Source organism: Lithobates pipiens, unplaced genomic scaffold (assembly GCF_037356315.1).
Source record: "Lithobates pipiens isolate NorthernLeopardFrog02 unplaced genomic scaffold, aLitPip1_a1.2 Scaffold_18, whole genome shotgun sequence".
Classification (NCBI taxonomy): domain Eukaryota; kingdom Metazoa; phylum Chordata; class Amphibia; order Anura; family Ranidae; genus Lithobates; species Lithobates pipiens.
In genome coordinates this window covers 633,979,085-633,993,553 of record NW_027507758.1, presented here as the reverse complement: position 1 = coordinate 633,993,553, position 14,469 = coordinate 633,979,085, and the positions used below count along the sequence as shown (strand labels likewise).

General features: G+C 43.5%; 1 protein-coding gene across 1 annotated transcript; it reads left to right on the top strand.

The window, feature by feature from the left end:
* The first annotated feature begins 3,747 nt into the window (after positions 1–3,747).
* On the top strand, positions 3,748–13,502 carry LOC143986890 (uncharacterized). Its single transcript, XM_077485296.1, has 5 exons — positions 3,748–3,762; positions 9,637–9,696; positions 9,896–10,138; positions 10,250–10,394; positions 12,239–13,502. The coding sequence occupies exons 1-5, from the start codon at positions 3,748–3,750 to the stop codon at positions 13,231–13,233; spliced, it is 1,458 nt and encodes a 485-aa protein (XP_077341422.1). The 3' UTR covers positions 13,234–13,502.
* Positions 13,503–14,469: the final 967 nt, after the last annotated feature.

Here is a 14,469-nt window from a genome sequence, read left to right as displayed (position 1 = left end):
GCTATATGCTTGGGGAAAATCAATAACTCTAAAATCATTATGTTCAACTAAAGTGGCAGGGAACCCAAAATTTGCACTTCTGGGAATATTCCCTGAGGGAATGCTACCAGATGAGATGCATACTATGTGGACAAGGTCCTTATATCTAGCACGTAAACTCATTCTACAAAAATGGGCCTCTCCTGCACCCCCAACACATAAACAGTGGTGTGAGAATCTGAATTATATATTAACCACTTGCCTACTGCCATATTATAAAATGACAGCCGTAAGAACCCTTCGTCCCTCTGTGCGGGCATCATATGATGTCCTTGGCTTCCAGGCATTGTGGAGAGCACGCACCCTCGACTCATCACTGGGGACCCGATGCTCGTGCCCGATGTCCGCTGGGCACCCGCGATTGCTCATCACAGAGAAGGGACGTGGATCTGTGTGTGTGTAAACATACAGATCCACACCCTGTCAGGGGAGAGGAAAACAAGGTAAGGTCTGGTGTCACCAGTAACACACCTCCATCCCTGTAATATGCAACAAAAAAGAATATTTCGCCCTGGGACTTTATACGAGGTGGGCACAGCTAAGCCAATAAAAGGAACTAAAGTATATATTTATTCAGTAAAAGTATTACATGCATTGCTATCATCGGAGAAATCCACTTCATACAGAGTACATATAAATGGGTAGAGTAAAAATAGTAATAATAATAATGGTACATTTGTGTATGAACAATCACATAACATACAAACATCAGGTGTACCCGACATGTTTTGCTAGTCCCAGCTCGCTCTTCAGGGGTAGATGTGTATGAATTGTACCACTACACATAGCCGAGCCAATAGGTGTGCAGCCTCCAGACAGCGGCAGCAGGTGTCTCGCAAGAGAGCTGAGGAGGGCGGAGCCAGAAGGAACCCCAGACAGGGCAGATTGGAGGCAAAGCATTGCATGGATGGAAAATGTGTATCCCTATTGGTCTCATTGTGTCCTTGGTAAGTATTGACTGAGTGAAATAAGTGTATAATTGCATGGGTAGTAGGTTCCAGCAAGAGGCATTCACAAGCATGTGTGTTCAGTGAAAAAGGAGCTGCAAATGAAATTTACACACACAGATCCATGTCCCAGCTCTGTTACTGGCAATCGCGGGTGCCCGGCAGACATCGCGGCCGTCGGGCACACGCACCGACTCCCGAGTGATGTGTAATGCCCGCGTGCCAGCGGTGACGTGCATGCATCCCCTGGATGGCCAGAAAGCCCAAGACGTCATATGACGCCCGCTCAGGATGCGAGATCCCTCCTGTGGACGTCATTTGACAATAGCTGGGATGTGAAATGGTTAAGTAAAAGAAAATGGTTATTAGGCTTCTGCAATTTGTTTCGTAACGAATCAAAGTTTGCCCGAATTTTGCAACATTCGGATGCATTCAAATTTCCAAACAAGGCAATTATGAATAAAACCGAATCCGAAATAAGTTATATTGAAAATAGCAAATAGAATCGGCATTATTCGTTGATTCGTTAGCGGCCTAATGCAACAGCAGGTGGACCTATGAGCGCATAACGAATTAAGATTATTTCAATTGAATCGATTTGTTTTATAATGAGCAACTGAACAATTGGAAAGGAATTTAGAAAAGAAAAAAGAAGAGCAAACGTGCTGTCTCTATAAACAATGTGCAATAGCAGCTGGCACAACAAGTGATCAATTTGTAGGTAAATAAGCTATATGTGTGGTAAAGTACAGGGCTACATTTAACAATGTTGAAGAATAACTAAACAAACATATACAAAGAATCGCTTGCATGCATAAAAATCATATGAAATATAAAAGTTATGGTTGGTGAACAGAATATTTGGCATACACAGAAGAGTTATACTGCATACATAGGAGCGGACTTCTCATCAGACTGAACTCAGAAGGACTTTTTGACGGAGTTCCACCCGAAAAGGACTTGTCTACACATGATCACACCAAAGTCCGATTGTTTAGAACGCTATGACGGGACTAGAAATAGGAAGTTCAGTAGCCAATAGCATCCCTTGCATAATTTTTGGTCCATCAGTACAGCATGGTTCCGGCAGAAAGATTTGAAAAATGTTCTATTTCTAGGTAAGTCAGAATTTTAGAAAGAAAAAGTCCAATGAAGCCAACACACGATCGGAATGTCCGACGGAATGATTCCGTCTGACCTTTTCTGCTGGAAAGTCCGGTCTTGTGACTTCAAAGGCATTAGTGTAGACAGATTTGTCTGTAGATATTACACCACCAGTAAAAGGGAAGGCTTACTGGACGAGTTGAACTCACATAGGCGTATTCCTAATGAGTCAACTGAGCTTGTGGTGTAATACACCTAATACCGCGTACACACGAGCGGACTTTTCGACGAACTAAGTCCGATGGTCTTCCCGACAGACTTTCAGAGGAGTTCCGACGGACTTTCCAAATGAATGGACTTGGCCACACACAAGCACAACAAAGTCCGACGGATTCAAACGTGATAACGTACGACCGGACTAGAATAAGTAAGTTCATAGCCAGTAGCTAATAGCTGCGCTAGCGTCAGGTTTCGTCCGTCGGACTAGCATACACAGGAACTGATTTTTCAACTGGACTCGAGTCTGTCAAACAGATTTGAAACATGTTTTATTTCTAGGTCCGTCTGACTTTTGGGGAAAAAAAGCCCGCTGGAGCCCACACACGATCAAATCGTCTGACAAATTCTGGTCCGCCCGACCTAGACTGCTGGAAAATCCGATCGTGTGTACGTGGCAGTAGGGAAACGTATATCAGCATATACAACTTTGATGCAAACATTTAAACGGCAATAGTCCTTCACAATGTGGTTTCCAATGAATTGCAACCAGGAGATTATGGACCATAGACAGGCTCAAAAGGACTTTTTCCAAATGGTACATATAAGAAAAGGAGAGAAGATAGGCCACATCATTCATTGCACAGAAGGAGGACGCATCTCGATGTCTGCAGAAGTTATGTCAGTTTGGATTTTCCCTCCATACAGAGGGGTGTGACTCCTCTGTCTATGACAACTAGTACCAGCAGTTAACTAGTAGCCGCAGTGTCATATTTACCACCACTTCTGGAGCTGCAGGTGGTACTGAAATGCAAAATAAATCCATACAGCCCACTATTGAACATTTTGGTGGGCTACATTACTGGGGAATATCCAAACAGAAGTCCTGGAAACGTACGGGCCTCATTGGACAGCTTATAGCTGCTGGGGTTGCTTCTTTCAATTTTGTGGAAGGGGAGCCCTTCAAGCAGCTTATGCAGGCTGTGGCACCACAATATCGGGTCCCTTCATGCACCACCTTTAGTAGAACTGTAGTGCCCGCACTGTACCATTCATGTGTTGGGGTTTTGAAGGAGTTGATGGGGAAGGCTGCTGGCTAATCAGTGCATTTTACAACAGATTTATGGAGTGCTCCAAGTCGCCAGCATGCCTTCCTGTCCTTGACTGCCCATTGGTGGCAGCCCCTAGTGTCTTGAGATATACAACCACCACTGCACTTGGGGTAAAGAACCTCAAGTGCTGTGGCCACTGCTACAGTGCACAAGACAGGATCGCACCCCTTCCTCCTCCATGCTGAGTTGATGGATCAGTAGCACACCTCACAGAATATTCTAAATGCACGTCAGGAAATGATAGGGAAGTGGCTAGGGGGAAGGCATGGATGCCAAAATGGGATCTGTTTTCAGTGCTGGTGGAGCTAACATGAGAAAGGGTATCCGTGATGGAAGATTTGATGGTGAGCGCTGCTGTGCACACATCCTGCATCTAGTCATGAGGTCTGCTCTCGATGATAACATCAACAGTGGAAGGTTGGCAGCACTTCTAGAGTAATTCCATGAATTGCTGGTCACTTCCACCGCAGTGTGAAGGATAGCCACCTTCTTAGGCAGGAGCAGAGAAAGGCAGGCCTCGTGAAGCACTGCCTCAAACAGGATGTTGGAACGAGGTGGAACTCCACCTTACATGTGCTAGTGTGTACACTTGAACAACAGAGGGCAATTCATGCAATGACGGATATTTTATCTGTATTGCCAGACCACTAAGCGGAGAGGACTGGGTCATGATTGAGCAAGTTGTCACAGTCCTCAGGCCTTTCCAGGCTGTCACAGGAAATTTAAGCTAAGAGAGAGCTAGCCTGGCACAAGTGGTTCCCCTCGTGGGACACACCTTTCAAACAAAATTGATTCCTTCCTTTCCAATAGGGAACGATTGCCAGGTTGCAATATCCTCGCTGAAGTTGCTTATCTTCTGAGGAGGCTGAAGGAGCAACTCATTCAGCTCATGGATCAGTTTACTTAATTTATTGAGCCCCTAGCACTTTATATATGAATGTCTCCACATATTGTAGTGTATTTGTGATGATTTATGTGCACACACAATAGGACAGCGCTGTGACACATAATGCTCTTCTACTTGATAAAGGGAACACTTACCTTTGTTACAGCAGCAGTCCGGTATAAGTTATTTCTGTAGGTATTTGAGTTGTTACACATAGCGCGGGTTTTATTCTATTTATATTGGGGACATAATTGCCCAAATCTGGGGATCAGGAGCCATTTCCACCCTTTACTCTCGGCTGGGGTTCTTTGTATCCATATAACAGATGTTCTACATGACTAAATCTGACATCAATTTTACTGCAAAACCAAAGGGGCCAAAAAATCTCTCCCCTGAGCAGTAATATATTTCTATCCCCCTTGGTGGGAGTGGAGATAACCCCATCTATAAGGATATACAATACATACACACACAGCACAAGGCCGTGTTCACACTATGAGAAGTTTCTCAGGGCTGCAGTTCCTCTGATCTCCACAAGGTGGTGAACTCACCTCTACCCAGAAAGGAAGTCTCTATGGAAGACAGGAAGTGATGTCAGGTACAGACAGGAAGTTCCGGGTGAAAGGTGAGTCGGGAGGAAGTACAAAGGAGACATTGCTGGATGTGGCAGCAGAGGAGGTAATAAGATCTTATTCTCTATTTACACCCAGTAACCCCCCGTCATGTCCGTCCTCTTCCTCCATAGTCACTGTGATGTCTTTTATCTCCAGCAGATGATGATACACACACATATAGTGTGGAAATGTAGAATATCCCCGTATATTACAATGAGGGAATTTCTGGTCTGTACCACGAGGGGAGTTATTGATGTCAGTAAATGTCGGTTGCAGACATTGTATGTGGGGGGAATGAAATGATAATAAAGGTCGGGATTAGGGAAGATTTCTGTAAGATTTTACACAGGAATGATCAGCGATCCCTCCAGAGACACTATGATGAGTCTCACAATAGGGGTCTGAAAAGGACGGGATTTTGGGGGGATTAGATGGTGAACCTGGTGTGTGTGGGGGTGCAATTATATCCAAAAGATGTCCTGCCATCCACTGGAGTACCTGTGGCTGGGGCCCTGGCAGTAGGGTGGCCACCTCATCCCTTTAAACCTGAACACATATGAATTACACAGGTTCTGATGCTAATTTAATGCAGATAAGGCACCACGTGAGTTTAATTACCACCATAATCAGCCACAGAACCCGTGTAATTCACATGCGTTTGGTTTTAAAGGGATGAGGTGACAACCATACGTGGCGGTGGATTGTCGCTTCTGCTCCTTATGTTGGTATTCCCCATTTACTGCTATAGAGGTGTATATTGCTTCACATACACCATAAACTCTATGGAACTACAGAGCCCAGCACACCTAGTCATTAACAGTACATCCAGGGTATTTCTGAGTAAGTGCTGCTAGGTTACCCCAGGAGTTGTCTGACACTTTGTTATCAGAAATTTTTATTGGAACTATTGTGTTGTGGATTCGGATATTTTGTCCATAGTGCAAGTACTGACCGAATATTTATTATATATCAAGCCCTTCGGGGTCAGAATTGTAATGTAAATTTGTAAGTTCTGTATATAATTGTATTCTATTTTGTATGTATTGCACAATGCCCTCACTGTGCACACGGCGCTAATAATGTTTTCAGTACATGTTTTGCATTCTTTCGAGTCCTGATTAGAATTAGCCTGCCTATGTTACGCCCCTTGTTACCATAAACGTACAATTGAAATATTAATGTGATACCTACTTAGTCATGTGTATAAAAACCTTCAATTGTGTCATAATAAAGCAGAACAGTTATTTGGAAAGATGCTGAGCGTATCTTTTGTGTCTGTTCCCTACTGCAGTAGTTATTCATTTGGAACCACTAAACAATATGAGGATAGGAGTTGCTTATATACAAATTGTCCAACTCAGAACATTTCCTCATTTATGGGGCCGGAACATTCTCTTCATTTTAGAGATAGGTTCTAGTAATATGTGTTATTGTGTCCCCGATCACCTCCACACCAGTTATTGTGTCCCCCGATCACCTCCACACCAGTTATTGTGTCCCCCGATCACCACCACCCCAGTTATCGTGTCCCCCGATCACCTCCACACCAGTTATCAGGTCCCCGATCACCTCCACACCAGTTATTGTGTCCCCGATCACCTCCACACCAGTTATTGTGTCCCCGATCACCACCACCCCAGTTATCGTGTCCCCGGATCACCTCCACACCAGTTATTGTGTCCCCGATCACCTCCACACCAGTTATTGTGTCCCCGATCACCTCCACACCAGTTATTGTGTCCCCGATCACCACCACCCCAGTTATCGTGTCCCCTGATCACCTCCACACCAGTTATCAGGTCCCCGATCACCTCCACACCAGTTATCAGGTCCCCGATCACCTCCACACCAGTTATTGTGTCCCCGATCACCTCCACACCAGTTATTGTGTCCCCGATCACCTCCACACCAGTTATTGTGTCCCCCATCACCTCCACACCAGTTATTGGGTCCCGATCACCTCCACACCAGTTATTGTGTCCCCGATCACCTCCACACCAGGTATTGTGTCCCCCGATCACCTCCACACCAGTTATTGTGTCCCCCGATCACCTCCACACCAGTTATTGTGTCCCCCGATCACCACCACCCCAGTTATCGTGTCCCCCGATCACCTTCACACCAGTTATTGTGTCCCTGATCACCTCCACACCAGGTATTGTGTCCCCCGATCACCTCCACACCAGTTATTGTGTCCCCCCGATCACCTCCACACTAGTTATTGTAATAACTGGTGTGGAGGTGATCGGGGACACAATAACTGGTGTGGCAGTGATCAGGGACACAAAATGGGGGGGGGGTGTTTCTAGTGTCCTGGTGCTCAAGGGCCTTCAAAAATGTGATGGGTAGTCAGGAAATTAGATGTGTAATTGAACTCCTGAAGGTGCTCTTTAGATTTGTGTTGACAGGCTGTGAAAAAGTCTCACACATGTGGCATCACCATACTCATAAAAGGTAGAAGAATGTGTTTTGGGGTGTAAGTCAAATTATATCTCTGCTGCGTGTTAGAAATATATTATTATTTAACAACTTTGTGTAAGAAAAAATACATTTTCATTTTGTTTCCTGCCTTTTTAAAAACTTTGTGGCCAATAATGACATTTTCAAAAAACTCACTATGCCTTTAAGAAAATATCTGGGAGTTTTTACATTCCAAAATGGGGTCATTTTGTTGTTGTTTATTTCTACTGTCCTGGTGCTCCAGGGCCTCCAAAAATGTGATAGGTAATCAGGAAATTAGAGTCGTAATTTATGCTCCTTGAAAGCCCAAAGGTGCTCCTTGGATTTTGGGTCTTTCTATACATCTAGGCTGTGAAAAAGTCTAACACATGTCGAACTCTTATATTTTGGAGGCATAGCAGAATGTGTTTTGGGGTGTAATTCTAAGTATGCCTATACTGTATGTGAGAAATAGCCTGCTTCTCACACTTAAAAAAAAAAAAAATGAAAAAAAAAATTTCCTCATTGAAAACAAAAAGAATTGTGATGAAAAATGTAAGCTTAAAAAACTCACCATGCCTCTTATTAAACACCTTGGACTGTCTACTTTCCAAAAAGGGGGTCATTTTGGGGGATATTTGTACCGTCCTGACATTTTACGGCCTCAGGAAATTATATAGTCAGTACATCAGGATTGAACAATTTTCAGATATATCCCATAGTTTGTGGACTCTACAACATTCCTACAGACAAAATAATATACACTGATTTTGGTTATTTTTATGAAAGAAATGTTTCACAATAAAGTTTGGCTTAAATTTATAAAGACAATTATTTCTATGTAAAATTTTATAACAGAAATGTTTTTCTTTGCAAAATTTCGGTATGTTTTTTATTTATATAGCAAAAAACTAAAAACCTAGTGAAGTTTAAATATCACCAAAAGAAAGGTCTATCAGTCTGAAAAATAAAAATAAATTTCATTTGGGTACAGTGTCTGTGAATGATTAATTGTCATTCATGGTGCGAGAGTGATGAAAGCTAAAAATTGGCTGGACAGGAAGGGGGTGAAAGTGTCCGGTATTGAGGTGGTTACATTTACAGCAACCCTCCTATTACCCCCCCCTCACATCCACATCCTATTATTGTGTGACTAATACCATCCAAATAATTCTTATTTTGATTTCCCAAAGTTATCTGTCTACAAGGAGCCCTGTATATATCAAATGACGGTACCAATGAGGATGGAGGGGGACCGGAGTCACATGACTGAGAAGATACTAAACTTCACCCTGGAGATCATCTACCTGCTGACCGGAGAGGTGAGGAGGATTTTGGGAGGTCACATGACATCACTCTTATCTCTATTAATAAAACACAGACCTGACCGGAGAGGTGAGGAGGATTCTGGGATTCTAACATGATATTTCTATTGGTTCCTCAATACAGAGATTTCCTCTTGTGAAGTCAGGTGGTCATATGACCATCACAGTGCCTCCATGTGACTCCCTAAAACCCGAGAGACACAACATGCAGAAGATTCTAGAAGTCACCAAGAAGATGATGGAGCTGCTGACAGGAGAGGTGAGGAGGATTCTGGGAATTCTGGGACATTATCCAGTAACAGACAAGGGATGTGTCTGGATGGTGACTGTATCATTGTGTGTGTCAGGTTCCTATAAGGTGTCAGGATGTCACTGTCTATTTCTCCATGGAGGAGTGGGAGTATTTAGAAGGACACAAGGATCTCTACAAGGACGTCATGATGGACAATCAGCCACCCCTCACATTACCGGGTAAGAGGAGACTTTATTGTAAAGGAGAGAGCAGTACGGAGGCTCCACCTAGATCCCCCATCATCTAATAAACCCATAGGGGTTTATTTACTGAAGTTAGAGAGTGAAAAATTAGTCACAATTCTGCATAGAAAACAATCAGCTATCAGGTTTTATTGCCAAAGCTTACTTGAACAAGCTGAGGTTAGAAGCTGACTGGTTTCTATGCCAAAATGTGACAAATTTTGCACTCTTTAGCTTTAGTAAATAAACCCCTTAGAAACAATGTATTCAGTCAGTGTGTGTGTTTCCTACAGATGGATCCAGTAATGGGAACCCACCAGAGAGATGTCCCCGTCCTCTGTATTCCCGGGATTCCACACAGGAAGGTCACACCATCCCCCACCATCATCAGGTAGATGAGGAACAATCACTGATAGTGTCATTAGGATCTGTACATTATCTGCATTGTTACCATTTATGTCGTTTTTATTACACATTCAGAGTGGAAACCTGAGAGATTCTAAAGTTGAAGTTTTAGAAGAGATAAAAGATGAGGATGGGGTGAGGAAGGAATCAGAGTTTGTAAAGGAACACAAAGATCTGTACCAGGACACCATGGTGGAGTCATCCAGCTACAGTAAACCACCAGAGAGATGTCCCCGTCCTCTGTATTCCCGGGATTCCACACAGGAAGGTCACACCATCCCCCACCATCATCAGGTAGATGATTGACAATTGGTAGTTCTGTTTTATATATAAGCATATTTGTTACAATAAATATCTTATAAATATTCAGAGTGGAAACCTCGGGAATAATAATATTATTATTAAAGAAGAGTTTAAAGAGGAGGATGAGGAGTATGGAGTGATGGAGGAGTTTTCAGAAGGACACAAGGATATGATGGAGCCACCTAATACCAGGAACCCACCAGAGAGATGTCCCCGTCCTCTGTATTCCTGGGATTCCACACAGGAAGGTCACACCATCCCCCACTGTTACAAGGTTGGTGGGATGGAGCATCTAGAACATGGACTTGTAGAGGTGATGTGTGGATTTTTTTATATCAGCTTATATTTTCTGTATGATTTTCTTTCTCTCATTTTATTGGTTTAGGGTGAAGATCTGATAGATATAAAAGTTGAGATTAAAGAAGAAGAAGAAGAAGAGAGGTGTGTGAGGGATGATCAGCAGTCTATGGAGGAGGATGGAATAACGGGGACATTTATAGAGGAGGACACTCCTACAGAGATCAGCACAGGTGGGTCATTAACACTAAATACATTCCTCCACCCATACTGCTCACTGATTGGTCCAGAGATGTGTTCCCCATCCTGTATTCCTGTATTTATCTTGGATAATCTTCCTTCTCTATGCTGCAGACACAATTTATGTATCTAGACTGGATTTATTGAGATTCCGGTTTTTAGCTGGCAGCAAAATGTAGATTTCACCATTGTGTAGTCACTTGGAGAATGTACCTCGAGTCTTCTTCCCCATGCTGGGGTCTAGTAAGAACTCTAACAGAGCAATTTTCCCAGCATTACTTGCTCTATAGTCTGCTGGCTGTGTCGGGTGGAGGGATATGTCTGTATAATCTCAGACCCAAGTCACTGAGTGCAGTCTCAGGAGATGGGAGGCAGCGGTGTGGGACCTCTGCAACTTGTCTCATGTAAACATTTAATATTTGTGATAACATCCTCAAACTCTGGAACCTTAAACAGAAAGTGATAATGAGGGAGGAGTCAATAACCCAATGATGGGGGTCTTCAGGATCAGTCCAGTCTTCATCTTGGTTGTTCTCCCCCCATCCTCACTCTCTGACCTCTGGTGGGGCTCAGCCCCGCTGTTATTCGTTGTGAAATATAAAGTGACAAGTAATGGCGCCAGAAAATAGGTGAATAATAATGAGTGAAGCTGCCCCTAAAAGTGGGTGAACCACTCTAAATAAGGGAATTTGTTTAAGAAAAAAGGGATGTGACGCTAACTCATTTATATAGGCCTTCACCTTACAGCATAAGGGATATACTCATATAAAACATCTAACAGCAAAATTCAAAACACTGTATACGTGTGCATAAAATGATATAGTCCAAATAAATGTCTTCAATATACTATATCTTCACAGAATAAAGTCCAATCACTGTGATTCAAAGAAAAATAAAAAGAGATTATATCCTTCAGATGGTTCTCCACCACAAATCGTGCATAAAAAATGCAAACTCACCAGAGCTTTCAAATAAAGAATAGCCTTGTAGATATAATAGGCTTCTTACAACAAGCAGCATAAACTAAAACGATCCCTCTATCTTGGGTAATAATCAAGCAATAGGGCTCGGGAGGAACAAATAAAGGGTCATAGCACCATATGTTTATTGCAAAGAAATAAGGACAGGTATGTAAAACTTTGAGAACTTTGAGAACCGAAAAATTTGGTTTTTAAAGGCAATTGAAAAAAGAGAATTATATTGTTAAAAAGTTATTTATTTCCAGATAAGAGTAAAAATTTATGAATAATGATAACAAATCATCCATAATATGAACATGTTATACCAACATGATAACATCACACAAATACAGAGTTTTAAACAATTCTCAAGTGGAATTCCCCAGCTATTCCTCCATCGATATGAATTACGATGGTGAATGGTAGATGGGGATATTTCATCTTACAGCATTTTATATGAGTATATCACTTATGCTGTAAGGTGAAGGTCTATATATGAGTTAGCGCCACATCCCTTTTTTCTTAAATAAATTCCCCGCTGTTATTCATGACTAAATCATGGACTAAATAAGGAATTGCAGGACTTCTTGTGTTGGGAAGATGGCAATGAGTGATAGAGGGGGAGGGGACACTCGTCCTATAATCCCCTCATCACTGTCACTCCTATAAAAGACAGTTCTCGTTGTTTCCTCACTCTCTGACTAAGGTCCATGAATAAAGAAATGATCTGGTAGGAGATCAGAGGACCCATTTACTAGTTACCTTGAGGGGGGAATTGTAAGATCCTCAGAGACAAAGCTGCCTGATGTGGGTGGAGTCCTGGTTTAGGGGAACCAATCAGCTCATGTCTAGTAATAATCTTTGTATTTCTATTTTAGTAGATGGACGGGAGATGAGGAAAACCTCAGAGGATTGTCTCACTTTGTCTCCAGACTGTAAAGTAGAAGATGAGGACATCACACAGTATAGTCCAGGAGAAAACCCGACTACCTCAAATGTCCATCCGGCACCACACAGTGTAGATGGACCATCGTATTCCTCTTATCCTGAGGAACCTCAGACTGTGAGGGACGGGGCCGTCCTTCCAACAGAGAAGAGGTTTTCCTGTACTGAGTGCGGGAAGGGTTTTTCAGGGAAGTCCCATCTCTCCATACATCAGAGATCTCACACAGGGGAGAAGCCGTATTCCTGTCCTGAGTGCGGGAAATGTTTTTCGCTGAAGTTCAGTCTTTACACACATCAGAGATCTCACACAGGGGAGAAGCCGTATTCCTGTACTGAGTGTGGGAAATGTTTTTCAGATCTATCCAATTTTTACAGACATCAGAGATCTCACACGGGGGAAAAGCCATTTTCCTGTCCTGAGTGCAGGAAAAGTTTTTCAGTGAAGTCCAGTCTTTACAGACATCAGAGATCTCACACGGGGCTGAAGCCGTTTTCCTGTCCTGAGTGCGGGAAATGTTTTTCAGTAAAGTCCGATCTTTACAAACATCAGAGATCTCACACGGGGCAGAAGCCATATTCCTGTACTGAGTGTGGGAAATGTTTTTCAGTGAAGTTCAATCTTTCCAGACATCAGAGATCTCATACAGGAGAGAAGCCGTATTCCTGTTCTGGGTGTGGGAAATGTTTTTCACAGAAGTCCGATCTTTACAAGCATCAGAGATCTCACACGGGGGAGAAGCCCCTTTCCTGTCCTGAGTGCGGGAAATGTTTTTCACAGAAGTCCGATCTTTACAAGCATCAGAGATCTCACACGGGGGAGAAGCCCCTTTCCTGTCCTGAGTGCGGGAAATGTTTTTCACAGAAGTCCAATCTTTACAAACATCAGAGATCTCACATGGGGGGAGAGTTACTTTCTCGTCCTGAGTGAGGGAATTGTTCCTCACTGAAGTCCTCTCTTCCTGTACATCAGGGATCCCACACAACCCTTGAGGTGTATTAGTGCCTTGAGTGTGGAAAATGTCTTCTATATGAATGTTGCTGGACATCACAGCTCTCATGTGGGGAATAAGCACACCCTGATATACACCTCAGATATACTCCATGGCTGAACTTTAGAGGTGGGCCGAACACCCCCCAGTTTGGTTCACACCAGAACTCCCAAACATTGGAAATGTTACAATAAACATTTAAAACTTTTCTAACAGTTTTATTATTATATGCAAGTAATTGGCCATAAAAAGGGTATGGGGGCCCAGGTACTGCCCTGGGGGACATGTATCAATGCAGATTTATTTCATTTTTTAAATATAATTTTTACAGGAGCAGCGATTTTAATGATGCTTAACTATTTCAATACCGGGCACTTATACACCTTCCAGCCCAGAACAATTTTCAGTTTTCAGCGCTCTCACACTTTTGCCGTGTACACACAATCAAACAATCTGGTGGAAAAGTCTGGCGGACAATCCCCCCTGTGTGTGGGCTCCGGGGGACTTTTTTTTACCCAAAAGTCCGGCGGACTAAGAAAGTAGTTTTGCACCAAAATATGGCGGACAATACGGCCGTTTGTGTGCTAGTCCACCGTACTTTTGAAATTAATGTACTTTTCCCGCATGGAGAAAAGTCCGTTCATTTTGAGCGTGGCTCCAGGTACCCGGGACTAGCGAAGGAAGCGTCGCTGGCCCCGGCACCTGTTATGGAGTAAAAGGGAAAGCCCTACGCCAAAAAAACGGCGTGGGGGTCCCCCCTAGGTCCATATCAGACCCTTATCCAAGCATGCAACCCGGCTGGTCAGGAAAGGGGGTGGGGATGAGCGAGCGCCCCCCCCCTGAACTGTACCAGGCCGCGTGCCCTCAACATGGGGGGTGCTTTGGGGAAGGGGGCCCCCCCAACCCAAAGCACTTTGTCCCCATGTTGATGAGGACAAGGGCCTCTTCCCGACAACCCTGGCCGTTGGTTGTCGGGGTCTGCGGGCGGGGGGCTCATCGGAATCCGTGAGCCCCCTTTAATAAGGGGGCCCCCGGATCCCGGCCCCCCACCCTATGTGAATGAGTATTGGGTACAATGTACCCCTAGCCATTGACCTGTGAAAAAAATGTAAAAAAAAACAACACACAAGGGTTAAAATAGTTTATTGCACAGCTCCGGGGGTCTTCTTCCGTCT